This window comes from Olea europaea, unplaced genomic scaffold (assembly GCF_002742605.1).
Source record: "Olea europaea var. sylvestris unplaced genomic scaffold, O_europaea_v1 scaffold6, whole genome shotgun sequence".
NCBI lineage: Eukaryota > Viridiplantae > Streptophyta > Magnoliopsida > Lamiales > Oleaceae > Olea > Olea europaea.
The window spans coordinates 2362612-2384107 of record NW_019264345.1 but is presented as its reverse complement, the minus strand read 5'-3'; the positions used below and the strand labels follow the sequence as shown (position 1 = coordinate 2384107).

At 35.3% G+C, this 21496-nt stretch overlaps 2 protein-coding genes across 2 annotated transcripts; both read right to left on the bottom strand.

Moving 5' to 3' along the window:
* Nucleotides 1-17162: 17162 nt before the first annotated feature.
* Nucleotides 17163-17979, bottom strand: LOC111389529 (chlorophyll a-b binding protein CP26, chloroplastic-like). Its single transcript, XM_023014462.1, has 3 exons — nt 17957-17979; nt 17626-17845; nt 17163-17530 (listed from the first exon to the last, which is right to left on the bottom strand). Exons 1-3 carry the CDS (start codon nt 17977-17979, stop codon nt 17270-17272), a joined length of 504 nt encoding a protein of 167 aa, XP_022870230.1. The 3' UTR covers nt 17163-17269.
* A 112-nt stretch (nt 17980-18091) lies between these two features.
* On the bottom strand, nt 18092-19531 carry LOC111389544 (chlorophyll a-b binding protein CP26, chloroplastic-like). The gene is made up of 6 exons (XM_023014472.1): nt 19279-19531; nt 19105-19189; nt 18963-19013; nt 18779-18899; nt 18555-18689; nt 18092-18459 (listed from the first exon to the last, which is right to left on the bottom strand). Exons 1-6 carry the CDS (start codon nt 19466-19468, stop codon nt 18199-18201), a joined length of 843 nt encoding a protein of 280 aa, XP_022870240.1. The 5' UTR covers nt 19469-19531; the 3' UTR covers nt 18092-18198.
* Between the last annotated feature and the right edge of the window lie 1965 nt (nt 19532-21496).

The window sequence follows — 21496 nt, the reverse complement described above, 5'->3', positions numbered from 1 at the left end:
ACTTTGTAGGCATTATCGTTGATCTTCTCGGTGATTTGGAAAGGGCCATCTCCCCACGGTTGCAATTTGGACTTTCGCTACTTTGGAAAACGTTCCTTCCTGAAATGCACCCACACCCAATCTCCGGGTTCAAATGTCACATGCTTCCGCCCTTTGTTTGCCTTTGATGCGATGAGCTTGGTCTTCTCTTCAATTTGCGTACGGACCTTCTCATGAAGTGCCTTCACCATCTCATCTTTCCTCTTACCATCCATGCTACCTCGTTTATTCACAGGCAAAGGAAATAAATCCAATGGAGTTAGTGGATTAAATCCATACACAATTTCAAACGGTGAATAAGATGTAGTTGAATGTACAGCACGATTATAAGCAAACTCAATAAATCGCAAGCAATCTTCCCAATTTCTTAAGTTCTTATTAATCACTGTTTGAAGCAATTGAGTCATGGTCCAATTTACTACTTCAGTTTGACCATCCGTTTGTGGGTGACAAGTTGTAGGAAATAACAATTTAGTTCCTAACTTATTCCACAAAACACACCAAAAATGACTCAAAAATTTAACATCTCGGTCCGACACAATACTCTTAGGGACTCCATGCAAACGTACTATCTCACTAAAGAATAAATCAGCAATGTTAGTAACGTCATCGATTTTGTGACATGGTATGAAGTGTGCCATTTTACTAAACCTGTCAAGCACTACAAAGATAGAATCCCGACCTTTCTTTGTCCTAGGTAACCCCAACACGAAATCCATAGGAATATCCACCTAAGGTTCACTAGGCACAGATAAAGGTAAATACAAGCCATGGGGTAAAACTTTTGATTTAGCCTATTTACAAGTTATGCACTTCTCACAAATCTGTTCTACATCACTACGCATTTTAGGCCAATAAAAGTGTTCCCCTAACATGTCTAAAGTCTTTTGAATACCAAAATGACCCATTAGACCCCCACTATGTGCTTCCCTTACCAATAATTCAAGTATTGAACAATTTGGAATGCACAACCTATTTTTCCTAAACAAATATCCTGTATATCTATAAAATTTATCAACCGCCATTTTAGCACATGAATTATAAATATTTGAGAAATCAATGTCATTTTCATACAAACTCTTAATATGCTCAAAACCAAGTAATTTCACACTTAAAGAGTTAAGAACCACTTACCTTCGTGACAATGCATCTGCAACTACGTTTTCATTACCTTGCTTATATTTTATGATGTATGGAAACATCTCTATGAACTCCATCCACCTCGCATGTTGCTTGTTCAACTTACCTTGACCCCGTAAGTACTTTAGGGACTCATGATCGGTGTGTATCATGAATTCCTTAGGCCACAAGTAATGCTACCAAGTCTTCAATGCTCGAACAAGGGAATACAGCTACTTGTCATACATTGGGTAGTTCAGTGCAGCTCCACTCAACTTCTCGTTAAAGTAAGCAATAGGTCTCCTTTCCTACATTAACAGTGCTCCAATACCTATCCCTGATGCATCACACTCAATCTCGAAAGTTTTATCAAAGTTAGGTAATGCTAAAATAGGTGCTTTGCACAATTTATCCTTAATGGTGTTAAATGCATGTTCTTATGTTTTCTCCCCAGTGAAAACCTACGCTTTTCTTAACAATTTCAGTTAATGGTGTCGTCATTGTACTAAAGTCTCTCACAAACCACCTATAAAAACTAACCAGACCATGGAAGCTCCTAACCTCAGTTATACTTTTAGGTGTTGGCCATTCTTTAATAGCTTTAATCTTTTCCTCATCTACTTTTACCCCATTAGCATTAACAACAAATCCTATGAAAGCAACTCTATCAATGCAAAATGTGCACTTTTTAAAATTAGCATACAATTGTTCCTTTCTTAACACAACAAGCACGCACTTTAAATGTTCTAAATGCTCACCTAAGTCTTTGCTATAGATTAAAATGTCATCAAAGTAAACTACAATAAATTTTCCTATGAAAGCACATAAAACATGATTCATTAAGCGCATAAATGTCCTCGGTGTATTTGTGTGACCAAACGGCATAACCAACCACTCATATAACCCATATTTAGTTTTAAATGTTGTTTTCCATTCATCAGCCTCCCGCATGCGAATTTGATGGTACCTGCTCTGAAGATCAATTTTACTAAAAACACAAGCACCATGCAATTCATCAAGCATATCATCTAGTCTAGGTATAGGGTGACGATACTTTACCGTAATGTTGGTGATAGCTTTGTAGTCCTCGCACATTCGTTAAGTCCCATCCTTCTTTGGCACCAATAGAACAGGCACAGGACATGGGCTCATGCTCTCCCTCACGTAACCTTTGCTCATCAACTCCTCTACTTACCTCTGAAGCTCCTTCATCTTCTCGGGATTGCTTCGGTAAGGTGGTCGATTTGGAATGCTAGCTCCAGGTATGAGGTTGATTTGGTGCTCGATCCCTCAAACTGGTGGCAATCCACTTGGCACCTTCTCCGGAAACACATCTTCGAAATCCTGTAACAAAGACTTAACCATGCTATGGAGGTAGGTGTTAGACTCCTTAAGGTAGAGGAGAGACTCCTTGTACACTAACAACAACACTTGTCTCTTATCACTCAAAGCCTTTTTTAATTCACTCCCATTCGCAAAGAAGTTAACTTTTGACTCTTGTCTCCATTCAGCTGACTCTTTTTCTCTTCGCTCAACTGACTCTTTTTCTCTCCGCTCAACTGACTCTTCCTCTCTCCTCTCATGTGGTCTCTCTCCCCTTTCCCCTTTCTCGGCCACCTCGCTATTTTCTCTCTTATTCACAGGCTCACTATCTTCTCTCATTTTTGTAGATTCTCTTGCTCTCCTTTCTTCCTCATTTCTCAATTTTATTTGGTCTTCATACACCTGAGCCAGTGTTAATGGCGCAAGAGTAATGGACCTCTTATCCTTGACAAAGCTAGACCGGTTCCTATACCCTTCATGTGTAACCTTCCTATCAAATTGCCAGGGTCTCTCCAATAGATTATGACCCGTTTGCATAGGCGCCACATCACATACAACCTTGTCACTATATTTCCCAATTGAGAAATTAATTAACACCCATTTATTTACCCTAACTTTTCCACTCTCATTCAACCACTACAATTTATAAGGCCTAGGGTATCTCAATAATGCTAAACCCAATTTCTCAATTAAAGTTGTGCTAGCCACATTTGTGCAACTCCCACCATCAATAATCAAGCTACATACCTGATCGTAGACATGGCACCGAGTGTGGAATATGTTCTCCCGTTGCTGCTCCAAATCATCTGTCTTGATTTGAGTGTTAAGTGCTTGCCTTGAGACCAGCAGCTCCCCAATGGCAAAATTCGTCTCATCTTCAACACCAATATCCTTCAACTTGGTATGTCATCATACTCTCCTTTCTTCTCACTTTCCATTGTCCTACAACACTATGGTTCGTTTGTTAGGAAATTGAGATGCAATGTGTCCCGACCCCAAACACTTGAAACATTTGATGTCCCGGCTTTGTGATGGTTGTGGCTCTGATTTTAGCACTTTCTTCTTTCCCCTTCTGTCACTCACTTCTTCCTTTGGTTACGTCTTCACTCCCCTTATTATTACCATCCCACTTCGACTCCCAATTTGGGTTAGAAGACGAAGTATTCACCGGCTGCCTCGTAGTCCCCTTCCTCTTCAGTTGTTTCTCCACCTTCATGGCTACATGTAACATGTCCTCCAGCTCTACATAATGCTGTAATTCCACTACACTAGCAATTTCCTGATTTAGACCGTTTAAGAACCGTGCCATGGTAGTTTTCCGATCCTCCACCACATTTGCCTTGATCATGAGTATTTCCATTTCCTTGTGATAGTCCTCTACGCTCCTCGACCCTTGATACTGGCTCTACAACTTCTGATGGATCTCCCTATTGTAGTGGATAGGAACGAACTGCTTCCTTATCAACGCCTTCAAATCCTCCCAAGTACTAATTGGCCTTCTCTCACACCATCGCTGTGTAGTAACCACTTGATCCCATCAGGTTATTGCGTAATCAATGAACTCAAACACCGCTAACTTCACCTTCTTCTCCTCCTCCGAATAATTATAGCACTCAAAAATTAATTCTATCTTTCTTTCCCCATCCAAGTATGGAATGGACATTTTGATATTGCCCATGTTCCTATTCGCCTCATCTCCGTGATTATTTCTAACCCGTCGTTCAAGCCTACCACCTCTAGCCCTCATCCATCCCATCCACACTTCTCCATACTCATCTCATCCCATTCACTACTTAGATCAAATGCTTCCCGTTCCATCTTATGCTCCCACCTACCCGGCCTCTTGGCATTAGATACCTTCGCCCGCGGCTCCCTACTAAGATTAGCCACCGATGTAACCATCTTCATCATCCAAGCTTCTTTCTTAGCCCTCTAAGCATCCTGTTGATCCAGCCTATCTCTAACAACCCCAAAAGCAAGTTCAAACTGCTGTATCAAATCCTCCGATGCGCTGTTGTGATAGTCGTGTCGGCTTGAGTTGGAACCTTCTTGTTCAGACATTCTCTCAATTTCTACCACACCAAATTTCACTCGGAATCACACAATTGGATTTTACCCTCTAATTAGCTCACCACTCTTCATTTTACCACTCAATGCTTCCACCAAGTGCTTCCAAGAATAATAATGAACTCATAGGATTAAAACTTGCGGATTCAACTCGAAACGTAAGTCAAGAAAATAATTTGCAAGGGATTGAAAATAAATGGAATGAAATTTGAATGGACTCAATAAAATTTCAACGGAACAATTGACGAAATTGATGAATTGAAAGAGAACTTTGGAATTTAGGAATTTGAATATGAACTTGTTGGTAGCAAATCAAGCAAATAAAAAAAAAATTTGACGTCAAAAGTAACTTTTTTTTTTATCTAGATGAACAGTATCGAACGTACAATAACCTTTTTTTTTACTAACTCAAGAGATTATACTACCATCGAAAAATACAGATTGAATGAATTGAAGAACGACTCAAGAACAAGAAAGGAAATTGGAAATCAAAGAAAACTACGACCCAACAAGAAAATTAAAGATAGAACCTGATTAAATTGGAACCAAAGCTCTGATACCAACTAATGTGAACCCCGTAGCAACTTAGCTTACGAAACCCACAACTAGATTGATGCGGAACCCAAAAACGTTAATTGATAACCAGTTTGGAATGAACCCAACAAGATGAAAAAAAGAATCCAAAGATAATGATGATGCAATGGACCCCTTGCTTACAAAATTGAAGAACCCATGATCCGATGTTAAATGCCACAAGGAATTATCCTTGATAAGTTCTAAATTATTGTTCAAAGAAGAACAAATTGGAAGAAAGCAAAAGCCTTTCTTGAATTCAATAATAATTGCCAAAAGTCCCTACACAATGTAATGGAAAGAGTATTTATACTAACGCTAAAAAACTAGCTAAAATCGTGCAAAATCATCAAAATATGGAAAGAAGTCTAATTGGTATCAAATTCTAACAAAATAAGGAAATTCACAAAAAAATTAAAAACGCCTCAAATTTTATAACCATGCGGCCGCATGGTTGTTTTCCATACGGTCGTATGGTAGACCCAAAAATCCCCAGCGAATTCCCTGGCTATGGCTATGTGACCGCAAGCCACTAAAGAGGTGCGGCCACATGGTTTTGCGATTCAGCCTCTTCTTTGGCCGCTTGTAACACGTTGATCCATTTCACTTCGGCTTTCGACCCGAACATGAAACTTGTCCCATCCCGAACATCATCTCATCAATGGTTTTTTGAACGAGCAATCCCATCACTTATTTCACTTGCTTGGCCGTCGATCGCGTCATCGGTCCACCTTTAATTATCAACGGATCTCATCCTGTACTCGCCTTCGTTTGGCTCGGCTCTTGGATCACATCACATCATATCGTGAGTTAAATTAATCTATCATCATGTATAAAAAAATACAAATAGATGAGAAAAGTTCAGCCGATGGTTGATCTTCGCCAAAAAAAATTATTTTTTCCCAAACTCATTCATAACCGTCGCATATATGCTTCGATGTAGGGGCGGACCAACGTGGGGTCATGTGGGGTCAAATGACTACACAATTTTTTTTCTTGAATATAGTTGTTTTGACTCCTTATGATCTATTTTGATGCACTCATTGCAGGATGTCAAATGAAGTTGAAATCTTACATTCTTAATATCATTTCAATGTATTCATGACCTAATTTTTTGCTCGTTAATGGTGTATGAAATGATCAATCGTAGTAAAAATTATGACGCAACAAAGTAGAGCGTTCCAAACTAGTATTTTGAAAATTTCGATAATTTGCTAACTTTCAAAATTCATCAATGATCATATACTATTCAAATTTACAAATCGTCTATATTATCTAGAAGTTCGTTTTAAGAACTATATCGTAATCATATTGAATGGTCTAAATAGATATTGAAAATAATAAAATATGCGTCAAACGTATGTCCTTAAAGAAATGTTTAGCTCATCTTTTCTTTAAAAAAATTCAATTATTTCATTAACGTTTATTGTTTTTGCACGATAAATTTTTTAGTATAATTTACATCATTTTATTAAGAAGTTTTACATGGAATATAAAGTAATAAATTTTAGGATCATTACAGATTAAATATAATTTGAATTACTTTTGAATTATTTTTGCATTAAATTTAAATTTCGTTTACTTCCTAGATTAATTGTGAATTTTATTTCAATTTATTTACTTCCTACATTCAATTTGATTTACTTGCTATCCGCTCATATTTGTCAATGAAATGGTAAACAAAACTATACAAGTAGCAAAATTCATTTAACAATACTGATAATGATATAATTATAAGACGTTCTCAAAGTATTAAAATATGTATTAACGTACTTTCATTACTATTATGTTGTTTAAAAAATCACACTTCAATTTTCAATCCCACAATATAAAATGTATGATTTTACCTGTAATCTCTCTTATGCATCCATTTTGGAAGCCCATATCCTCCATTTATGTCCTAGTTTGCAAACTCTTTGTACTCATTAGACGAACATTAGGAGAATAGCTCCTCTGTAGATGGATATTTTAATTCGTCTACTTCATTATCGTTGCTCCCTTCTAGTTCATCCTCAACCTTACCTTCAAGTTAACCAAAAAAACAAACAATTAATAAGATTGCACAAAGCTCCCAAAGTAAAACACAGAGCTCCCAAAATACCATTGAACTAGTTATGACCTTAAATTTCTTCAACAATTTTGCTATATCCACAAGTTTCATTGAAATGTACAGAGCTCCCAAAATAACTTCAACAAAAAATTATAGTCCACATATTAACGACTACTTTTGCTATTGTTATAGGGATAGCAGTCATCATGTGCTTTAACAAGAAATATGTCCTAAAAATTAGGACTTTTTAAGGATAATATTCAAACTAATTATTCGCATCGCACGTATGCCTATTGGATCAACTTTGTTTAGAGTAGTCTAAACTTTTATATGTTGGTCTATGCTTTTATCTTTATTAGATGTGTGATTTTATCCCTTAACATGTCCCACAAGATGGTGGCTCATTTGAGCAAACCATCTTGAAATTCGTGAGCTCATTGCTTTGAGTCATGATTGGATGGAATTGCTCGTTGGAGCTTAGCCCCTGTTTAGCCCCCATTTTGAGGAAATGAAAATGGATGGAATGGTATTTTTTTGAAAAATGAGTGGTTGAAAAAGAAGGAAAAGTTTTCGATTTACGTGTAATATTATTTTATGGAAGATTGTATGGTTGAAAATAAGAGTGAGAAAAATGAAATAGAAATTAATGAGGGCCAAATGGGGACTTAATGAGTTCTGATACCATATTAGAGACTTGATGTTCCATTTTAAAAGGTCAACTTTGTTAAGAAGAGTAACTCAAACCCTTATATGTTGGTCTACGCTTTCATCTTTCTTCAATGTGGAATTTTATTTCTTAATAGATATGAAAGAAAAAGCGAATGTTTCTAGAGGGATGGAGGTTTTAGGAGAAGAAAAGTGCAATGTGATGAAATTAGAAGTGGGATTGAGAGTATAAAAGAAAATAGAATTGATAGAAGCCATGAGGATATAAATAGGGGCGTGGTATGGTGGAAGATGCCAATGGAGTTTTTGAGATACTATTTACTCAGAGTGAGTCCAGTCTAGACTGTTTCTATGGCTGCTGCCATGATTGAGTTTCTGATTTTCAGTCACAGATTTCATGAGATGAAGAATACTAGGGCATTGCAAATTAAGTTTATGGACGATAAGGTTAGTCTATTCAGATGTTATTTTTGTTGGATCTTTATAGTATTTTTCATAAATCTTGCCCAAAAATATAGTCTTTAATTGTAGTTGATGTAATGCCTTTAATTCGAAAAATTGTCTTTATGAAGAAAGCTTCGAAGATAACAATCTGATTATGATAATCTTGCTCTATATTTGACTTCCACATACATTTGAAATTTAAAGACTCAACTTCTATTTCTTTTATTGCTTGAATTTCTTTGTGAGCAAACAAAGGTGTTGTGATAAAGTTTTCATATGTTGTTTCAATTAATGTTTCGAGGAATTTATAACCAGTTGGAAGAATTCTTGGATTTACTTTTTTCTATTATTGATCCAATGAATTAATCCCATGTTGAACTTTGCGAAAGTTTGGTTTTAGTTTTATCTTAGGATTGCCTTTGCAAATATGTATGGCATGTCATTTTATGTGAGATGCAAGTGTAGGTGCAAAAATGGTATTCGCGTCCAAGAGGTCCTATCATTTAAGGCATTGTGGGCTTGTTCTCAGGATAACCTTGTTAGAATTCTTCTATATCTCAAAACTTAAAAACATAATTATTTTATTGCCAAGATCCTCCATGTTAAATCATCAAGAAAATTATTAAGTGGAACATACCTTAATTCATTGGGAATGTTTCTTTAATACTGGATCTTGATTCCGGATCTTGAATATTGAATATTGACTCTTTCAATTCTTGAGTTCTTGATCTTGATTTTGCTTCTCGATACATATTTTTTATTCTTGAATTCATTCTTCTTAAATCTTGATTGTAGATCATATGTTCTTGATTATTGGTTTTGGATCTTCATTTTCAATATGCTTTCTCTTGTATTCTTATGTTGATGGGATGACACAAAGAATAAGAAATTGCATATGAATTGGAGACCATAATACTATATATAGTTTTTATATGTAATTCGCCCATCATGAAATACAATTCTAAAGAAATTCGATTTCTACACCTATAATCGGCCCACACTTATTTAGATGCCCTAAGCGTAACAATTTAATTCGTTATTAAATCACTTTAATTTTGAGCTTAACTTTAAGACAGCCTTATACACAATTAATTACATATGTAGGCCCACATGACAAATTAAATTTTTTTCAACAATCTCTCACTTGAGCCACATATGTCACCTGATAAATGTGTACAACCTTATGACGTCAAAACTTCTACTATCATAACCAAAAGTATTTCCGAACAATCTCGTTCATCAATTATATTAATATAAGGATCAAAGCAGTCTTCATTTAATATCATAACTAATCCTTTAACGGTTACGTATATCAATACAATCAAATAATATAGATCAAGTGTAGATGTGTAGCATTAAAATTACATGTAATGTGATCCAAACATATCTTTCTCCAATTGGTCCTACTTTATTCTTTAATGAGATCAACCATAAATTCTAATTAGAGTGGAACTGAGAAGAATACTTTATTTCTGAAATAAATCGATTATCTATGGATAAAATATGTGTCTATAATAGATAACACCCGAATACAAACTCCCACTTAACTGGAATATCATTGAAAGATGTAACACCTATTTGAGCATCATACTCATAAGAGACCTTTAATGATGGGCCCTTAGTAAGTGGATCTGCAATTATAGAGTTTGCCCTAATGTGTAGAAATCTGAACACTTTGAATTATTTCCTTAATAACTAGAAATTTGATGTCTATAAACTTTGACATCATTAAGTTCCTATTGGAATACAAGATTGCTATTTTCACATAATAACTTAAGTGGTCTTTCAATTTCATCCAAAATGTGCAGTCCGGTGACAAAACTTTGCAATCATATTCCATGATTAGGATCAGAATATCCAATGATCTCAAATTGGTCTGATTATTCTTGTATGTGATCATGTGATTCTTAGTTTTTTGTAAATAACAAATATCCTGATTAGCTGATTTTCAAATATTCATTACAGAGTTACTAAAATATTTTCCTAGCATTCAACTAATGAATTCCATATCTAAACGTATGCAAACATTAGCATACATTAAACTCCCAACTACTGAAGCATAGGAAATTTTCTGCATTCTTCTTTCTTTAAGTTTATCCTCGGAGTATTAATTGAGACTAAACTTGTCTCCCATAGTAATAGGGGTATTACTTAGTTTACATACCTACATTCCAAATCTTTTAAGAAATATATTGATATAGCACTTTTGTAATAATCTAAATAGACCATGAGATTGATCCCAATATATTTGTATCCCTGACACAAAGGAAGCATGATCAAGATCTTTTATTTCAAAATTTCATGACAAAAATCTCTTGGTTTTATTCAATAATCCTATATGATTGCTGGCAAATAGTATGTCATTGACAACCAATACCATAAATTATGCTCACTCTCACTGAACTTGTGATATACGCAATCATCAACTAAATTCATCTCAAAACCAAATGAGATGATTATTTGATGAAATTTGTGATACCATTCACGAAAAATCTGCTTAAACCCATAGATGAATTTCTTTAATTTGTAAACCATTAGCGGTAGCTTAAGATCAAAATGTGTCACAAGTTTCATAATAATCTAAAATTATTCTTTCATAGAAATCAGAGAGAAAGTCACTTTAAAGTCAATGCCTTCCTTTTGAGTAAAGTCATTTATAACAAGATGAGACTTATATCTCTCCACATCACCAATTGAATCCCTCTTGATTTTGAATATCTATTTACAACCAATGGGATTCGCACTGTTAGAAAATAGGATAAGTTCACAAACGTTATTGTCTTTCATGGATTTTATCCCTTCATTTATGGTGTCAATCCACTTTTGAGAATCATTCCTTGGCATGGCTTGTTGAAAGTTAATTGATCAGATCTACTTCCATTAATCCAATGCCATCCTTATATTTTGGAGAAAAAATATAAATTAATTTGAAATTACCTTTTTCCTTTCTCTGGTGGATTTCCTTAATGACACTTGTTCTTAATGTTATTGAGTTTGTTCTACTAAAACAATCTTTTGATTGTGTATAAGAGATTTCATAATATTGTCTTGATCCGAAATTACTTCTTGAACAAGATTTGGAGTAAGAATTTGTCCCCTCACAAACTATATATCCTCGAGGAATCCGACATTTTTCGTTTCAAAATTGGCCCAATAGTGGGATCTTTAAAATTTGTAACCCCTTAGCAATTGCTTTACTTGGAACTTTATTGAGAATTTAAGCTGCACTCTTTAGTGCTTCAACCTAGAGAGATTCTGATGTAGTGTTGGATGATTCTATATTCCTCTAGGAATTTAACAAAAGGCTCTAGATGTTGTTCTCTTGATTCATCATCTTTGTCATATTACTCGCCACCATGGCCATATATGATGTGTTTTACTCTTTTACTGAGTTGATTTTTAAACCCAGCCTTATAAGGCTTGAACATATCCAGTGATTAGGATTTTCTCATGAATGAGATACAGGCAGTCATAATGAGAAAATTTGTCTATGAATGTAATAAATGACCGTTGACCATTCTAAGAAGCCAAAAGAAATGGCCTATAGATTTTCATATGAATTAGTTCTAAGACGTCCGAAGTTCTATTGGCTTCTAATCTCCTTATATTTATTTTGTTTCCTTTTAATGTAATTAACATAAACACTTAAGTTTGAAAAATTAAGGGGATCAAAAATTTCTTTTGATAGAAGATTTTTCTCTCTTTTGAAAGATGTGTCCTAAGCGATTGTACCATAACGAAGCAAAATTCTCATTGGTTAATTTATGTTTAGTACTATGTAAATTCATATGCAAAGTTTCTTTATAAGAGGAAACCATATTAAAGAGATATATGTTATCATAACTGAATAAAGAACTAGTACCCACAATATTTAAATTAAGAAGAAGACTAAACTGAATATTTCCAATTGAACAAGAGTATTAAAAAAAATTAATAATTGTTCAATGTAGAAATAGAAACTAAACTTCATCCAAAAAGACGGTACCGCAAATGTCTCTGTCAAATCCAAATAATAACCAGTATTTAATAATAACATAAAAGTCCTGATATCTTCAACTTTAGCTAATTGCCATCGCCCACATTGATAAATCTTTCAACATCAATTGGTTTTAGGGTATTTAGGCAACCTCGTAAAGACACGCTTATTTGAATAGTGATACCGAAATTTATCCACAAAGTGTATCTAAGTATTGAAATTAAATTAACTTTAGAACATACTAAAATAAGAAGTGTACTTGATTTTAAACGTCAAGCATGGTATTTAGTATAATCTCTATTCATGTGTCCTAGATTTTCACAAAAGTAATAGCTAGGTGATTTATGATTTTCAGGCGTTTGTTTGTTTGATTTTTTTTTTTTTTTAACCGAACGGGAAATAGCTTTCTTGTTCTTTAATTTGTCCTTAGAGGTACTTGCCAAGTGAGTGCTTTCAGTTATCTCTTACTTTAGACTTTCTTGTTCTTGCACACAATATGAAATGAGCTTGTTAAGAGTTCACTTTTCCTTTTGACAGTTGTAACTGACCTTATATTAACCTAATTGTGCAGGAAGAGAAATCAAAATCATATGCATGAACAAGTCATCTAACAACTCAAACTTTAAATGTTGTTGGTTTTGAAGTAAGATGAGACACATTCATGATGTACCCCGTATATTTTTTTTAGCCTTATACTTTAGTGAAATCAAGTTTGCCAAAAGCATACTAGTTTCGACCTTATCATTTTTCGCAAAGTGTTTTGGAATATATCTTTAAGAAATTTTTCAGGAGTTACACTATTGGACACAAAGCCCCTGAATGTTGCTGAAATTTTATGTTTCATGATCATAAAACTTATGTAGTTTGAACAATCCTACTCATTCAAGTTCCGTTTTATTACCGAAACTCTTATCCGTAAGAGTAATGGATTGTTCAGTGCTTAAGTCAAGGTCTAGATCCATGCCTCCAAGAATAATACAAACGTTCTTTTTCTAGCCCTTAAACTTTGGTTCAAGCACAGAGAATTGAATTGATGCCGACAAACATTGCAAAAGTAGATGGATTATAAATAACATGTTCACATGAAAATCCGTATTGGACAATCAATAATTTCAAATAATAGCGGACCTCGTCACAAGAGACCGATCACAATATTGATATTTAGTGTTTGGATAGAAACATCAACTTTTTAAGTGGTATTCTTGGTACAGTATTCAAATATTGACAATAGATCCTGTCAAACATCAAGCCTATCTTTGGACTAACTCAATGTTCAAATAATGAAAACTTTTACAATTGTTACATATTTATTACCACGGGTATGTAAATAATTCAGCCAAATATTGACCTTCTGATGAGAACCCGAGTAGGCAAATGCTACGGAACTCACGAACAAGATGGAAATCTTCCTAAGAAAGCCAAAGCAAGGTTATGGATTCGAATTCGATAAATCTGAAATCAAGCAACCCGAATCGCCGATGATGTGCGGACCTCTTGATTACGCAAAAGTATGGAACCTCACAGGGTTGATTTGAACGCCACAAGAATTAGATCATAATAAGTTCGAAAGTTGTTCAATTGGAAGAACAAAGCGAAAGTAATTAAAACCTTTCAATTAATCAATATGTCAAATGTTTTTTTTTTTTTTACAATGAAAATAATAAGAGTATTTATACTAGTCCTCAGAATCTAGGTAATTTCGTGCATAATCTCCTAAATGAGGTAAGCATTTAATTAAATATAGAATTCTAGCAAAACTCCGCAATGTGTAATTGCGTGCGGTCGCATAGGCTAATTGGCTGGCCCTCTTCTGGTCTCGATAGGTCGTATAATGGTTAACATTGTGCAGTCGCATAGTGGTGTGCCATGTTCCTAACTTCGGTTGCTTGTATCATGTTGATCCAAATGGTTTCGACTCTCGACCCCAACATGAAACTTGCTTTTTTCACGCTATGATTGATGCTCTATCAATGGTTGATTACACAAGTAAATCCATCGCTTAATTGACCTGCTTTTCCCTCGAATGCGTCATTGGTCCTCTGATAATCAACGGGTCTTTTTCAGGGCTCGATTCTTGGATCACATTGATTTTCTGCAATTGCTCTCCTTTTGACTTGTTTGACTAGAAAGAATGCTAAATTTGTTTGGAATGAAGATTATTAAAAAAAATTCTAGAACTGAAGAATTGATTAGTTTCAACTCCAGTTCTCACCCTTCCATCTCCAGGTAAAGATTTTGTGATATATAGTGATGCTTCATGCTAGAGTCTTGGTTGTGTTTTGATGTAGAATGGACAGGTTAAAGCATATGCTTCCAGATGGTTGAAGAAACATGAACCGAGTTATCCTACACCTGACTTAGAGCTAGCTTCAACTGATCTAGCCTTAAAGATATGGAGATATTACTTGTATGGCGAGAGATGTCAGACCGATCATAAAAACTTCAAGTATATTTTCGATAAGAAAGAGTTCAACTTGAGGCAAAGAAGATGGTTAGAGTCGTAAAAGATTATGATTGCAAGATTGATTATCATCCTGGGAAAGCCAATGTAGTTGCTTATGCTCTTAGTAGAAAGACATCTAGTTCTGTGATCCAGACTAATGCAATATGTTTTTCTTTGTTTGGTGAGTTAAGAGTTTCACATGTTCATTTGTTAGTTTGTTTGGGGAGTTCAGAGTTTCACATGTTCAGAAAAGTGGGGCATTTGATCTTGGCAGGCAGGTCTTGAAAGATCATCTTACGTTTTGATGTCCCTTGATATAGCAAAAGTTACATTTTGTCAATATCTTGTAGTGAAATTTGGTTGGGAAAATATGCACTTCGTGCAAAAATGCAAAACTGGTCTGAAATCTTCAATTCTTGGGATTCACTCCCCAATCTTCAATGTAAATACCTTGTTAAGATCTTATATATAGAGAGATGGATTATTATGTTGTGGTGATTCCTTTCCTTATAATGTAAAAGACTTCATCATCATTAAAGCCTCTTCGTTTCTTTTTTTACTATCATTGCAGTCTGTCTTTCTTGTTGCATAAAGATAAAAGTGTTGGGAATCTGCTTAACACGCACAGCGAAAAATTAAAACATATTTTGATTCCCACCAGGAATCTCTTTGTGTTTAGATAGAAATTGTGAAAAGATTGTACCTTTTCCAGATCTACAAACTTTTTTGCTATTTTTTTCGTTCCAGCAATCTTGATTCGCCACCCATAGCTGTCCAATTGTCCAACCTCCAACGGTGATCCACACAGAACATATTGCAGCTACCAGGATTTTCTTCTCTTGTGCTAGCAAGAAATTATTAAAACTATTTTGATTGAAAACCCTAGCCATATATTTATATAAGCCCAAACGGGCCTGACCTGGTTCGGTCCAATATTTAATTAATCCATTTAATTAAATTTGGTTCGTGAATCAATTAATCCAATCAATTAATTCGGGCCTATAAATAACCAATCAAATTAACTAATTTATCCAACAATTGTCAAATTAATTAATTGACAAATGCAATCTTCCAATTCTCTTTTGTATGCGACCCATCAGGTTCTCAATCACGATACCTAACGACATGAAATATTATTTTGATCTAATCAAAATTGATAAATTAAAACACCCTTTTAATTTATCATCAATTTATATTCGCCGTCCTAGATTGACATCTAACAATGTGTCGGGGCAATACATGTGACATGGAATGTCATGTGGTATAATAAAATCAAACTTGTTCGTTTACCGTAAAACTATAATCCCTTCGTCAATATGATTCGATCAATTACGAGATATGGAAGTGTGTCAATCCCGAATATTAATCATATTTTTCATTCCACTATTAAGTCAATATAAGTGGAAAACTCTTTTTCGACTTATGAGTACACCTTGGATTTCGTTATTGACTTAATTGAATGAAACGCAGATCATAATCTCCTACTATTTAAGAGTGATGAATCCTCTATTGGTCATTCACAACCTTCATATGATTCTTGACATACCTGAACGATGCTGTATTAGTGGCCCTTGGCAGAGCAACATCCAACACCGTCAAAGCATAACCGTCCTCATATAAGGTACTATAACGACCTCAAGTCAAAATGACCAATCCCACTATTAAACATTAGAGATTAACCACTGATACTCAGATAGTTATCCATGTGGAATCTCTCAGCGGGTCTCCAATGTTTTGTTTTATTACAAAACATCCACGTGTTCATTTAAGTGTTACCACACTTTAGCTTGTGAGATCAGCTTTTTGCTTCACAAGTAAGAAATGCCACACATGATGGTCTATCCATAATAACGATATTCGTATCTCGTTATTACTTACGACCACGGACGATTTAAGATTCAATTATATGTAACTTGTATATCACAATTACAACTCCTTGTGATTAACAAATTACGAAGATTTGAATCTACAGACTCTATTATTTAATTTAATTTTTTATTAATTAAATAATAGATCTACCATTAAATTGTATTAATTATATATCAAAAGTATTTATGTCTAAAGTTGATTGGACCCATGACAAAAAGGTCTGTAGATTACATTGTATTATTTTGAATCATGTTGAAGACATGCTCTTCAAGTGTAAATGAAATCTATATTTTGTTCAACACTCTAGGCAAGCTTTGAGTTTGTGGCAAGAAGTCTTCATTTAACATCTCAATGTGTGTATACACAATGTTTTTCCCTACTACGGTCTTGTATATATGGTGCTTGCTTAATTAATCACACTCTTCAAGTGTAAATCGAGGTTATATTTTGTTGAACACTCCAGCATGTGCACAATCTTCATAGCGGATAGGAGTTAAGATTTGGAACCAAATGTTTTGTGGGACATTTCATGTTAACCATTTTATTTAAAAGTTTAAACTGTTTTTTAAATGTTGAAGCAAGAGCTCGAGGAGTGAATTAAAAAGGTTCCCCGTTGCAATTACTGTTAACGACCTTGAAAATTGTCGAAGTGATTTATACAATGTTCGGCATCAATCAGCAAATTACATGTGTATGGGAATTACAGAGTGGGAGCTCTTTCTGCAGTTCCTGCAATAACAGTGAGCAAGTTGTTGCCGAAAGGATCGCTCAAGTGTGCTGCAAGATTGTCAATGGGACCCTGTCCGGTCACATATGCCTGGATGAAGAAACCAAGCATTGAGAACATGGCTAGTCGACCATTCTTGATCTCCTTCACCTTCAATAATGCAGCCTGGTCGGGATCCTTGGCAAGACCCAGAGGATCGAATGGACCACCTGGGTGAAGTTTGTCCTCCAGATCCTACACAAATCAAATCCCAATTCGGAAAATATTTGATTATATGATTATGTTAGCCAATGCCAAGATAAATCACATTAAAAAATGTTGGAACATACCAAGCCATTAATAATTCTGTAATACTCTGCACCTCCAACTAGTACAATCTCGGCAACCACAGCAACAATGAGGTTAATGGGAATGTTCTTTCCAAAGTAATTTAATGTATTCCCATCAAGAAGTAGGGCTCCAGTCTGTGTAAATGGATAACTATAATCACGATGCAGAAGAAGAAGATATGACAAAAATGAAAAGGTCCGAGGAGTCGATAGATAATATCTCAATGTGTGTATACACAATGTTTTTCCCTACTACGGTCTTGTATATATGGTGCTTGCTTAATTAATCACACTCTTCAAGTGTAAATCGAGGTTATATTTTGTTGAACACTCCAGCATGTGCACAATCTTCATAGCGGATAGGAGTTAAGATTTGGAACCAAATGTTTTGTGGGACATTTCATGTTAACCATTTTATTTAAAAGTTTAAACTGTTTTTTAAATGTTGAAGCAAGAGCTCGAGGAGTGAATTAAAAAGGTTCCCCGTTGCAATTACTGTTAACGACCTTGAAAATTGTCGAAGTGATTTATACAATGTTCGGCATCAATCAGCAAATTACATGTGTATGGGAATTACAGAGTGGGAGCTCTTTCTGCAGTTCCTGCAATAACAGTGAGCAAGTTGTTGCCGAAAGGATCGCTCAAGTGTGCTGCAAGATTGTCAATGGGACCCTGTCCGGTCACATATGCCTGGATGAAGAAACCAAGCATTGAGAACATGGCTAGTCGACCATTCTTGATCTCCTTCACCTTCAATAATGCAGCCTGGTCGGGATCCTTGGCAAGACCCAGAGGATCGAATGGACCACCTGGGTGAAGTTTGTCCTCCAGATCCTACACAAATCAAATCCCAATTCGGAAAATATTTGATTATATGATTATGTTAGCCAATGCCAAGATAAATCACATTAAAAAATGTTGGAACATACCAAGCCATTAATAATTCTGTAATACTCTGCACCTCCAACTAGTACAATCTCGGCAACCACAGCAACAATGAGGTTAATGGGAATGTTCTTTCCAAAGTAATTTAATGTATTCCCATCAAGAAGTAGGGCTCCAGTCTGTGTAAATGGATAACTATAATCACGATGCAGAAGAAGAAGATATGACAAAAATGAAAAGGTCCGAGGAGTCGATAGATAATAGGTACCTTGAACCAAACAGCTTCAGGGCCACAGTTAGCTCCAAATTTGTTGAATGCTTCTGGGATGATAAATCCAGCAGCACCAAGCATAGCCCATCTAGCATGAATCAGCTCATATGCTTGATATCTGCATCAAAACACAATTAATTTCACTCCATACATAAGACGATTAGGAAGTTGATTCACTTACTTTGCGAAGTCCTCAGGTTTCTTGCTGAGGCCAAAGGGATCATAACCATAGCTGCATATTGACAAAAGGCCAAACATATTAATGTTCTTAAGTTGAGTCATGATTCGTCTGATTTATTTATAGCAAGAACTAGAAAACTAACTCTCCAGGAACTTCTCCGGTGAGGTACTCGGGGATTTCTGATCTATCCAGAAGGCCCTCGGGCAAGAAAATTCTTCTGTCCGGTCCTGAAACGAAAGTAGGTAAATTTGAAGTTGAAAACTGAGATAATAAATTAGCATCCATGAAGCGATATCAAGTGAAGCTGGATGCTTACCATACCACTTGGCGAGCTCCTCATTGACAGGTGATACAGCAGCAGGCTTAGCCTTTGGAGGTGGTGCAGGCTTCTTGGAGAAAAGTGCAACGGTTTTGAAAGTGGTGGCGGGACGTGTAGGAGCAGACCTGGAAGCCACAGTGAAGTTAACGGGGTTACCCAGCATATCAGAAACACCAAGAGAAGCCATTGTTGATTTCTTTCAGCTTTGTGGGATGAGAATTGAGGGAGGGAGTTGAATTACACTAAAAGCTTGAATCCGTGGACGTAGACATGCCAAGTCAGCCTCTTATTCATTGGTCTCAATAGAAGATGCGTAAGATCATGCTGTGTTTGATTGCCTGCACTTGATGAGGTGGCAGATGGTGGTGCTTAGATATGGATAACATGCCTGTATATATAGTAATAGTATATACATAGTTCATTCAATCATGGATACATACAAACAAACACAAAATTATATTTCAGTAAATACATACATTCCTACAGTGGCGGACGTCGAAATTTTGAGTTAGTGGGACACGAATTTTTTTTTTTTTTTCAAATTTCAATTGTTGGCAACCAGTGGCGCAAGGCAGAATGGCAGTCCGCAGATGAACGGTTTTCTTTTCAAACTTTGGTGTTTGCACTTTGCTATTTGGTTCATAATGAGTTAATGGGTTTACGCCTTTTTTTTCTATTTCAATTTTAAATGTTTGTTAATTAATGGAATTGGGAGTTCGCTGGGAATTGGGTGGGTCACGTGAGAATTGGGAGTTGCTTGGGAATTGGGTGCCGTTTTGAATATTGGGTGGGTCTCGTGAGAATTGGGAGTTGCTTGAGAAAGTCCAGCAGTGGGTCCGCCCCTGCATTCCTATACCAAGAAAAGGAAGGGCTGCATTTTCATGAACCTTAGCAATATTTCTTGTAACCTACTCAATACTATCACCAACTGGAATACCTCCTCGGCTCTTCCTGCTCTGAGTTTCAATGGTTGGCTTTTTCCCAAATTCAACCAACACATCAATCTATTGAAACATAGTCAATAATTGATGCGTATTACCTAGTAGAGTAGATGTATCACATAAGTAATGAAGTAATAACTATACGGATGATAACTCATCATCTTTTTATTTTACTTTAATTAGAACTATTATATGGAACACTTGCAATTAAAACTTTTAAAGTTCGTTGTTTTTGGAAGATTTGAGTACTTTTTAGCATACAAGTCAGAGAATCTATTTCCAAACATTAATTGCACTGATAACTTGTATATCATGCTCACCATCATTCGGCTTTAGAGCATCCTAAATCAAGAATCTTGCGAGATTCAAGGTGGTAAGATAAATTGACAAATTTTGCTGCTACATCCAAAAATTCAACACTTTTTTCGACTTTTTTCTATGAGTTATAAGAACTGTCACAGTAGTGCTAGTCACAGTTTGGGTTGATCAAGACTTGGGAATTGATCCACAATCTGATTTTTAGTATACACAACAATCGAGAGAGTCTTGTTTCCCTAGCCACAACATGAGTTGATTCAATTGCCATCTCTAAAACACCAAATAAATTATAAATTTCTAATTATTTTTATCACTTGTTCGATCTATATAATTTATTTTAAGATGTAATCCATAATACACACACAAATATAACCGAATAGAAAATGAAGTGTTAATTGGAAAAAAATCTGCAGAAAAAGAAATTATCATTAGAGATAGAATGAAGAAATCGAGGCCTGTGAAAATAAAGTAACCTCAAAATAGATTCGACACCTCAATGTAGGTGGTTGAAGTTTATTTGAGCATTTGTTTCCTATGATACAATGGTGGAATTAGTAACGAGTTGAGCATCAAGCTTCTATTCTACGAAATTGAAACTTGTTTTGATGATTATCACTAAATTGCAATTGGTGTACTTTGAGTTTTAACTTCTCATTTACTCCATAATCATTTTTAGTATATATACGATATCGATGTTCTCTTGAATGACACAAATTTACTTTTATATTCCAAAATCAAGAAGTATGCTAAAACAACCATTTCCCAACAATATTGTGTGGTGGAACGTTTTCCAAACTAATCGTAAGAATTAAGGGTCCATTTGATAGCGTCGAATTCCATGAAAAATGTCACGTCCGAGGAATTCGTTTTCTACTTTGACTATTTGATACGAAAGTGAAAATGAAGTTTGAATTTCAAAATAAAAACACTTAATACATGTTTTTAGCTAATTCCAT

Coding starts and splice junctions, on each gene's coding strand:
- LOC111389529 (XM_023014462.1), bottom strand. CDS start 17,979: ATGAAGATTGTGCACATGCTGGA. Junction 17,846..17,956: donor AAGATTGTGCACATGCTGGA/GTGTTCAACAAA, acceptor ACACACATTGAG/ATATTATCTATCGACTCCTC. Junction 17,531..17,625: donor ACAGAATTATTAATGGCTTG/GTATGTTCCAAC, acceptor TGATTTGTGTAG/GATCTGGAGGACAAACTTCA.
- LOC111389544 (XM_023014472.1), bottom strand. CDS start 19,468: ATGGCTTCTCTTGGTGTTTCTGATATGCTGGGTAACCCCGTTAACTTC. Junction 18,690..18,778: donor CTGAAGCTGTTTGGTTCAAG/GTACCTATTATC, acceptor CCATTTACACAG/ACTGGAGCCCTACTTCTTGA. Junction 18,460..18,554: donor ACAGAATTATTAATGGCTTG/GTATGTTCCAAC, acceptor TGATTTGTGTAG/GATCTGGAGGACAAACTTCA.